Source organism: Molossus molossus, unplaced genomic scaffold (assembly GCF_014108415.1).
Source record: "Molossus molossus isolate mMolMol1 unplaced genomic scaffold, mMolMol1.p scaffold_m16_p_10, whole genome shotgun sequence".
Taxonomy (NCBI): Eukaryota; Metazoa; Chordata; class Mammalia; order Chiroptera; family Molossidae; genus Molossus; species Molossus molossus.
This window is the reverse complement of record NW_023425345.1, coordinates 63,843,502-63,857,096: the sequence shown is the minus strand read 5'-3', so window position 1 is coordinate 63,857,096 and position 13,595 is coordinate 63,843,502. Positions and strand designations below refer to the sequence as shown.

Sequence of the window (13,595 nt, the reverse complement as noted above, 5' to 3'; positions counted from 1 at the left end):
CCCTTAACCAAACTGCGCACTCCACTCCTGAAATGTTCACTAATTGATGATGTTACTGTGCACCCCCCAGTCAGTGGGTCAGGATGTACCAAGCTGAAAGCACCAAAAGTAAACATGAAGATTCATGAGGCGCACCTGGTACCTAGTGTGGGTCCGCACCCGGCTGCTCTCGCGTAAGTGTCCAGCTCCCTTGGAGAACTCTGCACTGACTGGAGTTGGTTTCCCTGGGTGGAGGCACAGCGCACAACTGGAGAGAAATGTGCATCTGTGGGGTCCTCCCTGGGAAAGACGAAAGCCTGTGCCGACTGCTCCCGTCTCTGCCTGTGTGTGTCATTACCCTGCTGTTCCTGCACTGCACCCTCTGCTTAACTCTGAGCCGTGAGGATGACTTTATGTTGAGTCGTTAGTCCTTCTGGCAATTCACTAGTGGGTGGTCACGGGACCCCGAAACAGCCTCCTTCTTGAACTGCTGCCCGTCCTTGATGTCTGTGACCTCACTCTTTGTTCTCCTCCCTCACTGCTGATTTTCTATCTCCTTTGTCGGCTTCTATCTCTACCAGACTCTAAATAGGATATTTTCCTACAACTCTAATTCTGGTCTCCCTTTGTCTCCACTCTCTAGATTTCTTTATTGGTCTCATGGGTTTCAATATCATCTATATGTTGATGACTCTCAATTTTATTTCTTCTTTTTTTTTTTTTTTTTTATCCTCCCCCGAGGATATTTTTTCATTTTTTGTACAGATAGAGTGGGAGGGAGAGAGAGGAAGGGAGAGAGAGAGAGAAACATCGACGTGAAGGGACACATCGAGTGGCTGCCACCCGCACAACCAACCAGGGCTGGGGACAAATTGCAACCGAAGTACGTGCCCTTAGCGGGAACCGAACCCTGGTCTCTCCGGACCGCAGGCTGACGCTCTAACCGCTGAGCCAAACTGGCCAGGGCTCAATTTTATTTCTATAGCCCAGCTCTCTTCCAAACTCCACACACACACACACCCACTGACTATATTCCCAATATATGTCTATGAAGGATTTCAAAATTATAAGAAGCTGTCAATCAGAGCTCTCAATTTCACCCTAAGCACGTCCTCTTCTAGTTTTTCCCATCCTGGTAAATAAAACCTCATACGCTCAGCTGCCCAAGCACGACCCTAAAGGTCCTCCTGGATTTTTTAATTTTTTCCTGCCCACCCACCTTCCAATCCTTTAGCAAGTATTGTTGGTTTTATTTCCAAAACAATTCTCCAGAAGTGGAATCCCTGCACTTCTCCCCTTTTCTAATCCAAATCGCCATCAACATTTGCCTGGATGACTCTGATTGGCGTATCCGCCCCCTCTTTACTGACCCCCAAGTAATTCTCAGTCAGCAGACTTACATCGAATTGCATCATTCTGCTTAAAACCCTTCCTCAGAACAGAATGCAAACTCTCCATGTGTGACTGGCTTCTCAGGCACCCTGTGAACTGTCCCCAGCACACTCCCACGTCAGCCGGTACCTCTCTCCCGGCTCACCGGCTCGGCTGCTGTGGTCTGATCTCTACAGAACACGCAGCGTCCTCCCAGCTCCAGGCCTCTGCTCACCACCCGCCTCTCCACTTGGAACCAGCGTACGCTGCAGAGTCCGAAAACACATTTCGTTCACTTAGAAGTACATGTTCTTAAAACTCAAAAGATGACCAAGCCCAGTTAAATGTTCGTTAAGGCTCAAATGTGGTATTTCCCAACTTACCTTTCTGTTTCTTCACAAAGAGAAAGGACCTTACCAGTAACAAAGGACAAACCTGCTAGGCTTATCTCTAGGGTTTTTCTAGTCCAGAAAGATTATCTGAGTACCTAAGTGTTCTAAGAGTAATAGAAAAAAAATAAAATGTATTCCCAACAGAGCAACCTTTATCTGAAATATAACTCATGTGCAGCTGGTATTATTATTAAGGTGTAAATAAATCTTTTTAATTAAAAATAATGGAAAGGCTCCTGTGGAATGACCACATGTTAAAATGATCTGTGTTTACTACTTGTCTCCAGGTGTCTATACTTTCACAAATGAATAACACCCCCCCCCCCACACACACACACACACAGACATTAACAGAATTTTAATGGCTGGGCTCAACTGAGTTACCAATAATGGCAACAAGGTGAATATTTAATAGGGGCTAAAAATTAAAGTTAAGCTACCTTCAACAGTCTATCTGCCTGGGTATTTCCAAAACCCATGTCTTTCTGAACCACTTGCAGCAAGGATAATTAAATCTGCTGACTGCCTTCACCTTAAATCTGTACAATGTTGCTAAGTATGGAAGGAAAAACGACACTTAAAATAGAGGGTTTCAAACCTCTGTTTGGCTCTTTTGGGAGAAAGTCCTTATCCCATGATCCATTTCTCTCTTTTTTACATTCTCTAAATAGACACTTGAATTATTCTTGCGCTGTTCGAATAAAACCAGGAATATTTACTTAAACTCTTCTTAATGGAGGTGTGTGTGTATATCCTGTATTTACCCTGTCTTCATTAGATAAACGTTTGGTTAGGTTTGGGGGCTGAGGGAAGGGGGAAAGAACCACTTTAGACTTGTCAGTGAGTAACTGAACTATGCCCTTTACTGCCTGAAACACACCAGCTTCCCTGTTGCCTCTTCCTCCACTCCAGGCGGAGCTGCAGCATAATGAGGTCCTCCAGTTCTACCTCCCCAAGTTATCATATTAATGACCATAAAATAGCGTCAGCCAAAAGAGTTTACATTGCAAAAAACAAGTCCATTTTCTTGAGAGACTGAAGTGCTTACTATATACGATATGTGTAACTATGTAAAGTAATATACACAAGTTACATACAATATATGCAACTATATAAAATTATATATAAAATTATACACCTTATATACTTATACAATATAATAACACACTATATACTATACACATAAAAGTATATTTACATTCACGTTTCATTTACTATGCAAGGAAAAACTTCAGCTTTGACCCTTAGAGTATCGGTTACATATAAGCACACATTGGCCCAGGACACAGAGATGAATAGAGCCTGGTCCCTGCTCTCCAGGTGCAAAATACAGTGCAACTGGAAGATGCTCAGGAAGAGGACTGCGGGATTCTAACTCTGCCCAGGGGGCTAGAAAAAGGCTTCCAGCCCTCGCCAGTGTGGCTCAGCGGTTGAGCGTCGGCCTGCGGACCAGAGAGTCCTGGGTTTGGTTACCCGCTAGGGGCAAGTACCACTAAACAAACAAACAAATAAATAAATAAAGACAGACTTCCAGGAGGAGGAACCAATATGAACTAAGCTTCAAATAACTGAATAGCTGATCAAATGGTCCGTCACATCCCCATCTGCACTAACAGTGGACACTGTGCTAAGTTGCCCCTCTGTATCCGTACTATACCTGCACACTTCATCGGGAAGGAGTCTCAGGTATGCATTTGGGTAACTGTCAGCTCATGTGACTTAGTTGTGCTCCATAAGTGTGCATCTAATTTCCTCACAGAGATTTCTGTCAGAGAAATTTAAAAACTGGAAAAGCGATGAATTGGCAGCTCTTTATTTAAACAAATAGAAGAGTTCCTTAGTTGGTTTCATCTAGTGAGCTCTGTGATAAACTCTCCAAATATGTAAGCACTATTGTGAATGCCTTTCTACCCCACCAAAAAGGCCGTTATCTTCATCTCTGAGTAAATTCATGGTAAGTCCGTGGGGCCAGTGTGAAGGTACCTTGTTTGAAGTCGGCCACACTTCTCCTGATGCAGTAAAGACAAAGCCCTCCGGTGTGAAGTTATGTGTGTGAAAGGTCACAGACTAGAAAACTTGCACTTTCATTTAAACATCTGACATACAGAGAGGAGAAACATTTTGAATGTGCAACTCATGTCTGTTTAAACACGTACTCACGTTAGGACTTACAAACCTCTCAGCAAACTGCTTTACTATATTACATTGAAATTCTAAGAAGTTCGGGAGCATATTAATTGTTTTAAATCACTAGATGAGAAGATCTGATTTAATCTCCTTCCCCTAACCTAAATGCATGGTGGTATTTAATATGATATTTTTTAAAATTTTATTTTAAGATTCTTTTTAAACTTTCTTGCTTTGTGCTCTTAGAGAAGGGAAATTCTAGACATGCAAACTTAATAGAAGGAAACAGAGTTCATGGCAGTTACTATGTCTCAGCTCCAGATACTGCAGTCACCACGTTACCTCCAGATGCACACTCAACTGATTAAGAACAGAGACCTTTGGTTGCTGCCACATAAATTTTCAGTGGGTCCCTATCAGCTCTCTCTGCCCATGACTGTGGACTAACAGTTCCTAACCCTATCAGTCTATGACTCTTCATGTCCAATATTTTGCAACTCTCCCTTTACCATACTGGCATTAAATTAATAGAAAATATAACACATTTATATACACAATTTCAAAAAGATCAATTTAATGTCCAAACTGTATATAAAGGAGAAATAAAAGGAAAGCAACTTATTATAATAAAACATGGCATCAAAAATTTGGGCATGGTCTAGTCGAAGACATAATGAAAAAGTCAGATGCTTATATCTTTAGAGTCCCCCCTTTGTATTGTGGGGGGCTGGTTCCAGGACCCCTGAGGATACCAAAATCTGAGGATTCTCAATCCCTCATATAAAATGACGTAATATTTGCATATAACCTACGCACATTCCCCTGAATATTTTAAATAATCTCTAGATTACTTAAAACACTTAATACAATGTAAATACTAGGTAAATAGTTGTTATACAGTATTGTTTAGGGAATAATGACAAGAAAACATAAGTCTGTATATGTTCAGTACAGATGCAGCATGGTGGGCCTAACTATATACTACACATCAGAAACAATGTAACTTTTTAAAAATATTTTTTAGCCCTGGCTAGTTTGGCTCAGTGGTTAGAGCGTCAGCCTGTGGTCTAGAAAGACCCGGGTTTGGTTCCCACTAAGGGCACGTATCTTGGTTGCAGTTTGTCCCCAGCCCCAGTTGGGGTCATGTGGGAGGTAGCCACTCGATGTGTCCCTTTACGTCGATGTTTCTCTCTCTCTCTTCCTCTCTCTTCCTCCCACTCTACCTGAACAAAAATGGAAAAATGTCCTCGGGTGAGGATAAAAAATATATATATATATTTTTTTTATCTGTAGTTGATGGAATCTAGGAATGTAGGACCTGTGGATACGGAGGGCTGAATATACTTGAGAGTCAGGGTACATGGATCTATTACAAATGCAGACCATGTGTGGTCAGTGGTGTTAGAATTTTATGAATTTGAAATATCTCTTAATCAAGTTTAGAGAAAAACAAAATCACATCTTTCCTCATTTTATCTAGTTACATTCCTGGAAAGTTCCGTATATATAAAGATTATGGCCCTGGCTGGTTCGGCTCAGCAGTTAGAGTGTAGGCCCATTGACCAATGAGTCGGGGTTCAATTCTGGTCAAGGGCATGTACCTCAGTTGTGGTTCGTCCCCGGCCCTGGTTGGGGTTGTGCTGGAGGCAGCCAGTCAATGTGTCCCTCTCACATCCATCGATGTTTCTCTCTGTCCCTCCAGCTCTATCTGAAGATAAATGGAAAAATATTTTCGAGTGAGGATTAAAAACAAAATTGTAGGAGAAAGTATTTTGTGTTTGTACATAAAATAGTTTGATTTTAGGCTCAGCTCATTGTAAGCTGGTCTTTCCCCTGTGGAGGGCATTAGAAAATGCAGGACAAGTTTTCACTATGCATGACTATTCCGTGAATTGCTAACAAGATCGGGAGGATACATTAGGAGCGAACCGCCACCCCCAAGACTTATATAGCCCAAATCTCCCCTCAATTTCCAAAATTCCCTCTAGGGTAGACTACTGCTCTTAATGAGATCCATCGTTTTCAGAAGACGGCACTTTGGTGGATGGGTGTCCTGTACACCAGAATCTCTGCCTTCTTCTTCTGTCATAATCCAGGAGTTTTGCATATAGAAAAAAATTAGATTGGCACCCAAAATTGGAATTCAAACTGCTTTGGATAAAACTGTGAATACCAAAAAGGGTTCAAGAAATCCCACAGATCACTCAGAAAAAAACCAAAAACAACCCCCCCCCCCCCAACACACAAACATTTAATCTAGGCTTTTGCTTGGATGACAGAGGACGCATGTCGACTTTTTCAGAATCACAGGGGTTAAGGGCAACATGTGTAGGAGAGGAGGGTAGGCAACAAGAACAGAGAGAAAAGTAACTGGAGAACATTTCTCTACAGCAAGAGCTTAAGGGTTTATTCATTGTTTGGCACTAGACAGACTGGTTCCAATCAGCAGTCTGTCATTTACAAACTATGGACAATTCATTTTATCTCAATTCTGCACATGTAAACATGGGGGTAATAATGGTATGTACCATTGGTAATAATGGTATGCCATACCATTATTAAGATGATTAAGCAAAACATATATGTAAAGTGCCAGGCAAATCGTAAAATTCATTTGATGTTGGCTGTCATTTTTTTTTTTTTTTTTTTTAAGATTTAAATGCCACTTGCACCTAGAGTATTCTGTTTAGATATATTTGAGATTTGGAATAAAAATGGTTACTAGATAGAAGAAGCAGAGTAAACTTATGTGTTAATTTTAGAATATTCTGTTTCAATTTTCTCTTTTAAATTATACTAAAAACAAGGTAAATCTAAATCATTTCCTAATAAGAAAAGCAAAACAAAACCCTGAATGGTTATAAAACAAGGCCAATATACGTAAGATGTTTCAGGAAAAATAAACACTTTGTATTTCAAATTAAAGAAGGGGAAAGTCTTTCTAAACCAGTGTAACTTTAAATCACAACAACTGAAAGTCTTATATTTTATTGGTTTTCTTGCTATTTAGTCCTCAAAACATCCCTCTCTTTTATATCACAAAAAACATTTTATACAGGATCTCAAGCAAACTGGCTTCATGACCACACTTGAAAAATGAACATTTTGTAACAGAAAACTAAATGTGGCAAAATTTAACATACAATGTTTTTTGTTTTTCCTGAGGACAAATCGCCAGCCAAAATCTGCACAGTCTAGGGCAGTAGACAATGAGAGATCCGTGTATGTGAACACAGTACATGCCTCTTAGGCTCAGGAATCTAAGCCAAATCTAAGAGACCTTTGAGCATCTGAAATTGTATGAAGACACCTGACAGAGGAATTAAATAAAAACCTGTTGAATGAATACATGAAGGTGAGAGTTCTTGAGGGGAAAAGCATGAGAAATAAATTCTCCCTCATTCATTAAACACAATGGAAAATTGATAGTACAGTAATCTTTTTCTTTCTTCCTTTTTTTTTTGGTTAATCCTTACCTGAGGATATTTTGCCATTGATTTTTAGATAGAGTAGAAGGGAGAGAAAGAGAAACATTGTTGTGAGAGAGACACATCAATTGGTTGCCTTCTATAGGACCCTGACCAGGGCCTGTGATGGAACCTGCAACCGAGGTATGTGCCCTTCACTGGGAATTGAACCCAAGCCCCTTTGGTCCACAGGCTGACACTCTAACTGCTTAGCCAAACTGGCCAGGGCAGCATAGTAATCTTTCTTCTTCTTCATCATCAGCATCATTATCATCATCACCTCAAACAAGATCTATCTTCTCAGCAACTTGTTAAGCACACAGTACAGTACTATTACCTACAGGTACTATGCTGTACAGAAGATCCCTAAGACGTACTCATCTTATATAACCGAAACTTTGAACTCTTTCACAAACACTACAGTCATTTTTCAGACCATTAATGCCAGTACTAATTTATGAGTAGTATAAAATTTAGAAGAGTTGTTTGTTTTTCTTAGCATATATTTCTTGTGAGATTATAAATCAATACAATCCTTTTGGAAGGCAATTTGGTTATATGTATCAAATACATAAAACTGCTTAACACCCAGTAATTTCCTTTTTGGAAATGTATCCCTAATAGTAGCCAATGTATCCCTAACAGTAGCTCTTATGTAGTACTTATTATGTGCCAGGAATTATTCTAAGAACCCAGGTTCACACTGCCTACAAAGTAAAGAACCTACAATTTGAACTTGGGCACTGTGGTTCCAAAGCCTATGCTCTGACAACTTTTGCTGTCTTGGCTACAAAGACATTCACTATGGCACTGCTTATAACAGGAAAAGTTTAGAAGCAAACTAAATGTCCATCAGTGGGGTATGAGTTAAATAAACAATAGGACATCCATTGATAGGACACAAAGCAGGCATTAAAAATCAAGTTTTCTAAATAGTATGTTTGCATGGATAAGCAAGATATTTGACTCAGTGGGAGAGGGGAAAGGCATATGTTTCCTTTGGATGATGAGATTTTAATTTTCTTTTTGGTGCTTTGTTGTATTTTTCTAAAAAAACTGGAATTCTTTTTGTACCCAGAAAAATACTAAGAAATTTCTCTCTAGATCAGCATAGTCCATCAAAATATAATGAAAGTCACATACGCAATTTAAAATGTTCTAAAAACCATAACCACAAAAAGGTAAAAAGAAACAGATTAATTTTAAGTATTTCTTATTAACATATATTTTTTTTAATAAGTTTTTATTGATTTTTTTGGAGAGAGAGGAAGGAAGAGAGAGAGAAACAGCTGCTTCCTGCCCGCCCCCTACTGGGGATCAAGCCCAAAACCTGGGCATGTGCCCTGACCAGGAATCAAACTGGGACCTCTCAGTCCATGGGGCAACACTCAGTGCACTGAGCCACACTGGCCAGGCTTAACCTATATATTAAAATATTATCATTTCAACATTTAATCAATATAAAATATAAATGGAGTATTTTACTTTTTTTGTATTATGTCTTCAAAGTCACTTTAGGACATCTTAGTTCGTTCTAGTCTCATTTCAGCTGCTCGATAACCAAGTGGCTAATGGGCACTGTCATAGACAACGTAACTACAGATCCTTGGCAAAAGCTGTACTTCCAGATCAAATGTGCCCCAACCATGACTGTGAAACCCTCCACTTACAACCTCAGTCTCCATGTAACCATCTCCATCTGCGCCAAGCCGCTTATTTAAAGGGAAAGAGATGTGCTTGGGAGTTGGGTGAATCTGAGTTTGACTCCTCCCTCTAACACTTGTCAGCTGTGTGCTTTTTAGCACGTTAGATAACTTCTCTGTGTCTTGTTTGAGCTGTTCTGTAAATGAGGATAATGTCGAATTTGAGTTGTTGAGATTGAAATAATGTATTAAAACACCTAGTACATGAAAAACACTTGATAACAGATATTTTTATTATCTACCCCTTGCCCTTTGCAACCTTTCTCCATCAGATAAAGAAAAGGTTCTAAGGCAAGATATGACTCTTAAAACAGAGATGGCAGGAATTCTCATTTAAAATGGTCCTAAAACTAATTTTGGTAGGTGTGAAAAGCCAAGCAGAGAGAAACCACAATAAATACATTTGTATTTTATTTTATTATTATTTAAAATAAAAAATTTTCTTTATTGAATTTAGAGAGAGGGAAAGAGAGACAGAAACACTGACGAGAGAGAACATCATTGGATGTCTCCTGCATGCCCCCCACTGGGGATCGGGCCCACAACCTGGGCATGTCCCTGTCTGGGAATCGAACCAGCAACCTCTTGGTATATGGATCAATGCTCAACCACTGAGCCACACCAGCCAGGCAATACATTTGTATTTTAAAGCAGGCTGATGGCAGGGAACAAATGACACATGTCTTTCCTTGCTTCACACAGCATCTACTCAGCAAATATGCAATCCATTAAACAAATGTATAAATTACTGAATATGTCCCAGGTATTCTGCTACACAGAGAAAGTTAGGAATAAAAAAGGGGGGCGGGGCGGGTAGAGAAGCTTCCTTAACTAAATAGAGGAATGAACCAATGTCCATTGAATTTTTACTATTTTTCTCAAATCAGTTGTCAGAGTTAGTTTGTTTTTGTTTTTTTGTTTTTAGTTGCTTCTCTTGTTTCATGTACATTTTCTTTACTACGTCATTAGGTAGCAGGGTTTCTCCAAAAGATTCAACTGAAATATGGTCAGTCTACTATGTCTGAATCTTGGTAAAGGGTATAAGAGCATTAAAGTTTTGTGTAGTTTTCAAACACTTCAAAATTCAAGACTGAAAAAAAAATCACCAAATACAATAGAAGGTAATTATCATGAGATGCATCAATGGTTTTATAGCATCACTGTTTATAAAGAAAATCATCAGAAACTATACAGATGCCCCAAAGAGGCAAATGACTAAAAAAATTCAGATAATCAAGAGGATAAAATACTATATAGTAACCAATTCACATCTGCAGACTTTGTCAATTCATGGAAATATGTAATGAAATAATGAGAATTGCGGGTGGGGAGAAGAATAGAATCCATGATTACAACAACGAAAATATATGAAATATGCATTTACAAAAATTCAAAGATGTATTCAGCAAGGTAGGAATATTACTTTTCCTTCTGGGTAGGTTGCCCATGTTCATAACAGAAAAATAAAAATAAATATCACTTATGATAAATCCTGTTTGCTAAGCAAACTTATCTTACACTAGAGGGCAGGTTGGCCAGGAAAATTTGCCTATCTAGAGAAGAGTGTCAACAGAGGAACACTGCCTTTCAACACTCACACTAACTCGCAGAGATCCCATGGCAACCGACTCCTAGCTACTAGTGTGTAGTTTAACCTACCACATGGAACCTAATAGCAGATTTGGGATTTTTCTTAATCTGAGTAAATTATTCAGAACATACTCAGGGCAAACATTTGACCATGAGTGTCAGATTTTATTTTTATATGATAACGTCTCAGTCACTTAACCACAGGAGTGCATACAAAGTAAAAAAATTAAGCCTGCTGATCTAGGTCTGATATCACGCAGGACAAATCAAAATAGCTGGCTTGCATTAAAAGAATCCCCAGCTTTCTTTCACAAGCATTTTGTGCTTGAAGAAATAAAAACTTGCCAAATCTAGTACTTAATTCAGTACTTATAATTAACAACATCCTCCTCATCTTGTGGTTTAAATGAAGACTGAACAATAACTCAAGCTAGTTGTGTTCTATATTTCCTTTATTAATATAATAAGTATTCTTAGATCTTTTAAAATTGTTCCTCTCTAGCCTTAGGGGAAAATGATTTCAAAAGGATGAATAGATATGCTGATTCAAAATAATGATTTCTCATACATCCAACCTCTATAATTTTGGATTATAGGGCAATATAGAGTAATTCTGGCACCAACTTTTTGGCAATGTTTAAAAACAAAGGCACCACTATACACATGAGCCCAGGATTTTTATTTTGCATTGCACATGAGTAATTTATGTAATACTTCTTCTTTAATATAAAAACCTTGACCTTAATTTGAGGGGAAGAATAAGAATATGGTAATTAACAGACTCCCAGTTGGCTGAAAAACTCAGAGCTAAAAATCAGTTAGGGTTTTAAGATATAAAGAGTTGAGATCCAAACTGTGTAAACTGGACAAAACTTTTGATTTAAGCATTAGGTTTTCTGGTAATCTCTTTGTGGGTACCAGTACAATAAAGAAGGATTAAGAAGTAATAGCTAATAAAATTAATTGCCTTGCTGCCAAACATCCCAGCCTTAAAGTACTGATCTCAGTGACAATCCTGGTTATAAAACTTACCATCTGGTGATCTTGGGCCAAATTCTTAATATCTTTATGATTCAACATTCCCATCTATAAAAATGATAACTACTTTATATAAACTTACATATTTATACTTAAGTTATAGTTTCTAAATTAAATTAATAAAGCAATTACACGATAAACCTGAAAATGCTAGCAGTGCTAATAACTGTTAATGTATATTTATTATCCAGCAGTTAGTCTTATTTGAATGGATAATTTTAAAAACAGTATCAGAGCATTGTTTTAGGTGCTTTTTAATCTTCACCCCAAGATATTTTTCTACTTATCTTCAGAGTGGCAGGAAGGGAGGGAAGAGAGAGAGAGAAACATCAATGTGAGAGGGACACATTGACTGGTTACCTCCCACAGGACCCTAACCAGGGCTGGGGAGAAAGGGCAACCGAGGTGTGTGCCCTTGACCAGAGGTTGGGTGCCCTTGACCAAAATCGAACCCGAAACCTCATTGGTCCGCGAGCGGACGCTCTAACCGCTGAGCCAAATCAGCCAGAGCTGCACTGTTTTAGTTTAAAAGACATGACACTAACAGTCCCAATCATATTTAAAGAAGTCAACAAAAAGGGAGACCTGCGTTGGATAAACGGACTTCCTTGGCAGAAGCTTATCTAGAAAATTAACCAAAATATACATCCCAGGCAACCAATGTCTGCAAGATCCAAAAAGACAGAACATCATTAACTCCTAGGACTGAATGACATCGAATGACGGTGGAGACACTTAGGAACTAACTCAGGTCGTCCTGTTACTACTCCTCTGACAAAACAAAACACAACACAACACCCAAAAGCAGAAACCAACCAACCAGCAAGGCACTGATGTACCCGTCTGGAGCGCCTCTGAGTAGCTTCCTAGAGAGGGGACGCGAAGCTAAGGTCTATTTAATGAATGACAGCAAGGTTTGGAAAAGTGCGTGAGACGGACCCTACCTTTCACAGATTTCCCAATACTGTGTAAGTGAGTGATAGAACTGTAGTTTTGGGCAACATCCTTCAAAAACGCTTCCATCTCTTCCTGGTGGTGGTAGCCGAAATCCAGCGCGGCTACCAAAGGCAGCAGCAGCCCTAGCCAGAGGAGGGCGAAGTCCATGTTCTAGATGAATAAAAATGATAATAAAGCTGAGACCAGACAATTGGGGGGAGGAGGGGCGCTGGGGGCTGGTATGGAGGTTCCTAGCTCCGGCACAGACACTCTAGTGTCAGGTCCTGACACTATCGTTCCCTGCTTCCTAAGGAGGTAAAAGTTGGAAGCAACACCTTCGGAAGTTAGTGCGACCGGAACACGGGCAGCCTGGGGTGCCTTCCATCCCGCCACCCGCCCCTCCCTTCCCTCCCCGCGTGTCCGCTGCGGGTCGCCGCCCGGCAGCTGTGGCAGCTGCACCCGGCCGCGCGCGCCCTCATCCTCACCCCGGCCCAGGCGCGCACCTTCACCGCCCGTGGCTGCGGAGCGAGCCGGCGATTATAGCCCGGCCAGGGGGCGGGCGCACCCGGGACCTGCCCCCGTCGCCTGACTGACGTCCCGCCGGCCCATTCAGGCGCCGGAGTTCCCTCCTAGGTGGGACCGAGACGCGTGGCCCGGGCTCCTCCGCCTCCTTCGCACCTGGGCGAGCTGGCGCTCGCGCGGGGCTGTGCGGGCGGGCGACAGTTTTATTTTTTGCAGGGCTTCGTGGGTGTTCTCGCCTCCGCCACTCCTCCCGCCGCTGGCGGGGTTCGGGGCGCTCCGCCGAGGATCCCTCCGGCATTTGGTGTCTCCAGATGCTGCAAATTTGGAGATGTTAAAGTTGGGCGGGCTTCCTGCGCTGGGCTTTGCGGCGCGTCCCCCGCTCACCTGGAGGCCGAATGCGCCGCGGCTCGGGCCCGGGCGCCGCAGTCCCGCACCGGCCCTGGAGGGTCTCGGCGGCCGGAGTGGCCGGG

General features: G+C 41.0%; 1 protein-coding gene across 2 annotated transcripts in view; it reads right to left on the bottom strand.

The window, feature by feature from the left end:
• Positions 1–13,175, bottom strand: part of CPM (carboxypeptidase M) — a 69,326-nt gene extending 56,151 nt beyond the window's left edge. The window contains exons 1-2 of one of the 2 annotated variants that reach the window (XM_036253024.1): positions 13,107–13,175; positions 12,612–12,774 (exon numbers count right to left, since the gene is read on the bottom strand). In XM_036253024.1, the coding sequence (XP_036108917.1) occupies positions 12,612–12,771 (160 nt within the window). In that variant the 5' untranslated portion in view covers positions 12,772–12,774; positions 13,107–13,175. The other variant, XM_036253022.1, reaches the window with a different exon arrangement.
• Between the last annotated feature and the right edge of the window lie 420 nt (positions 13,176–13,595).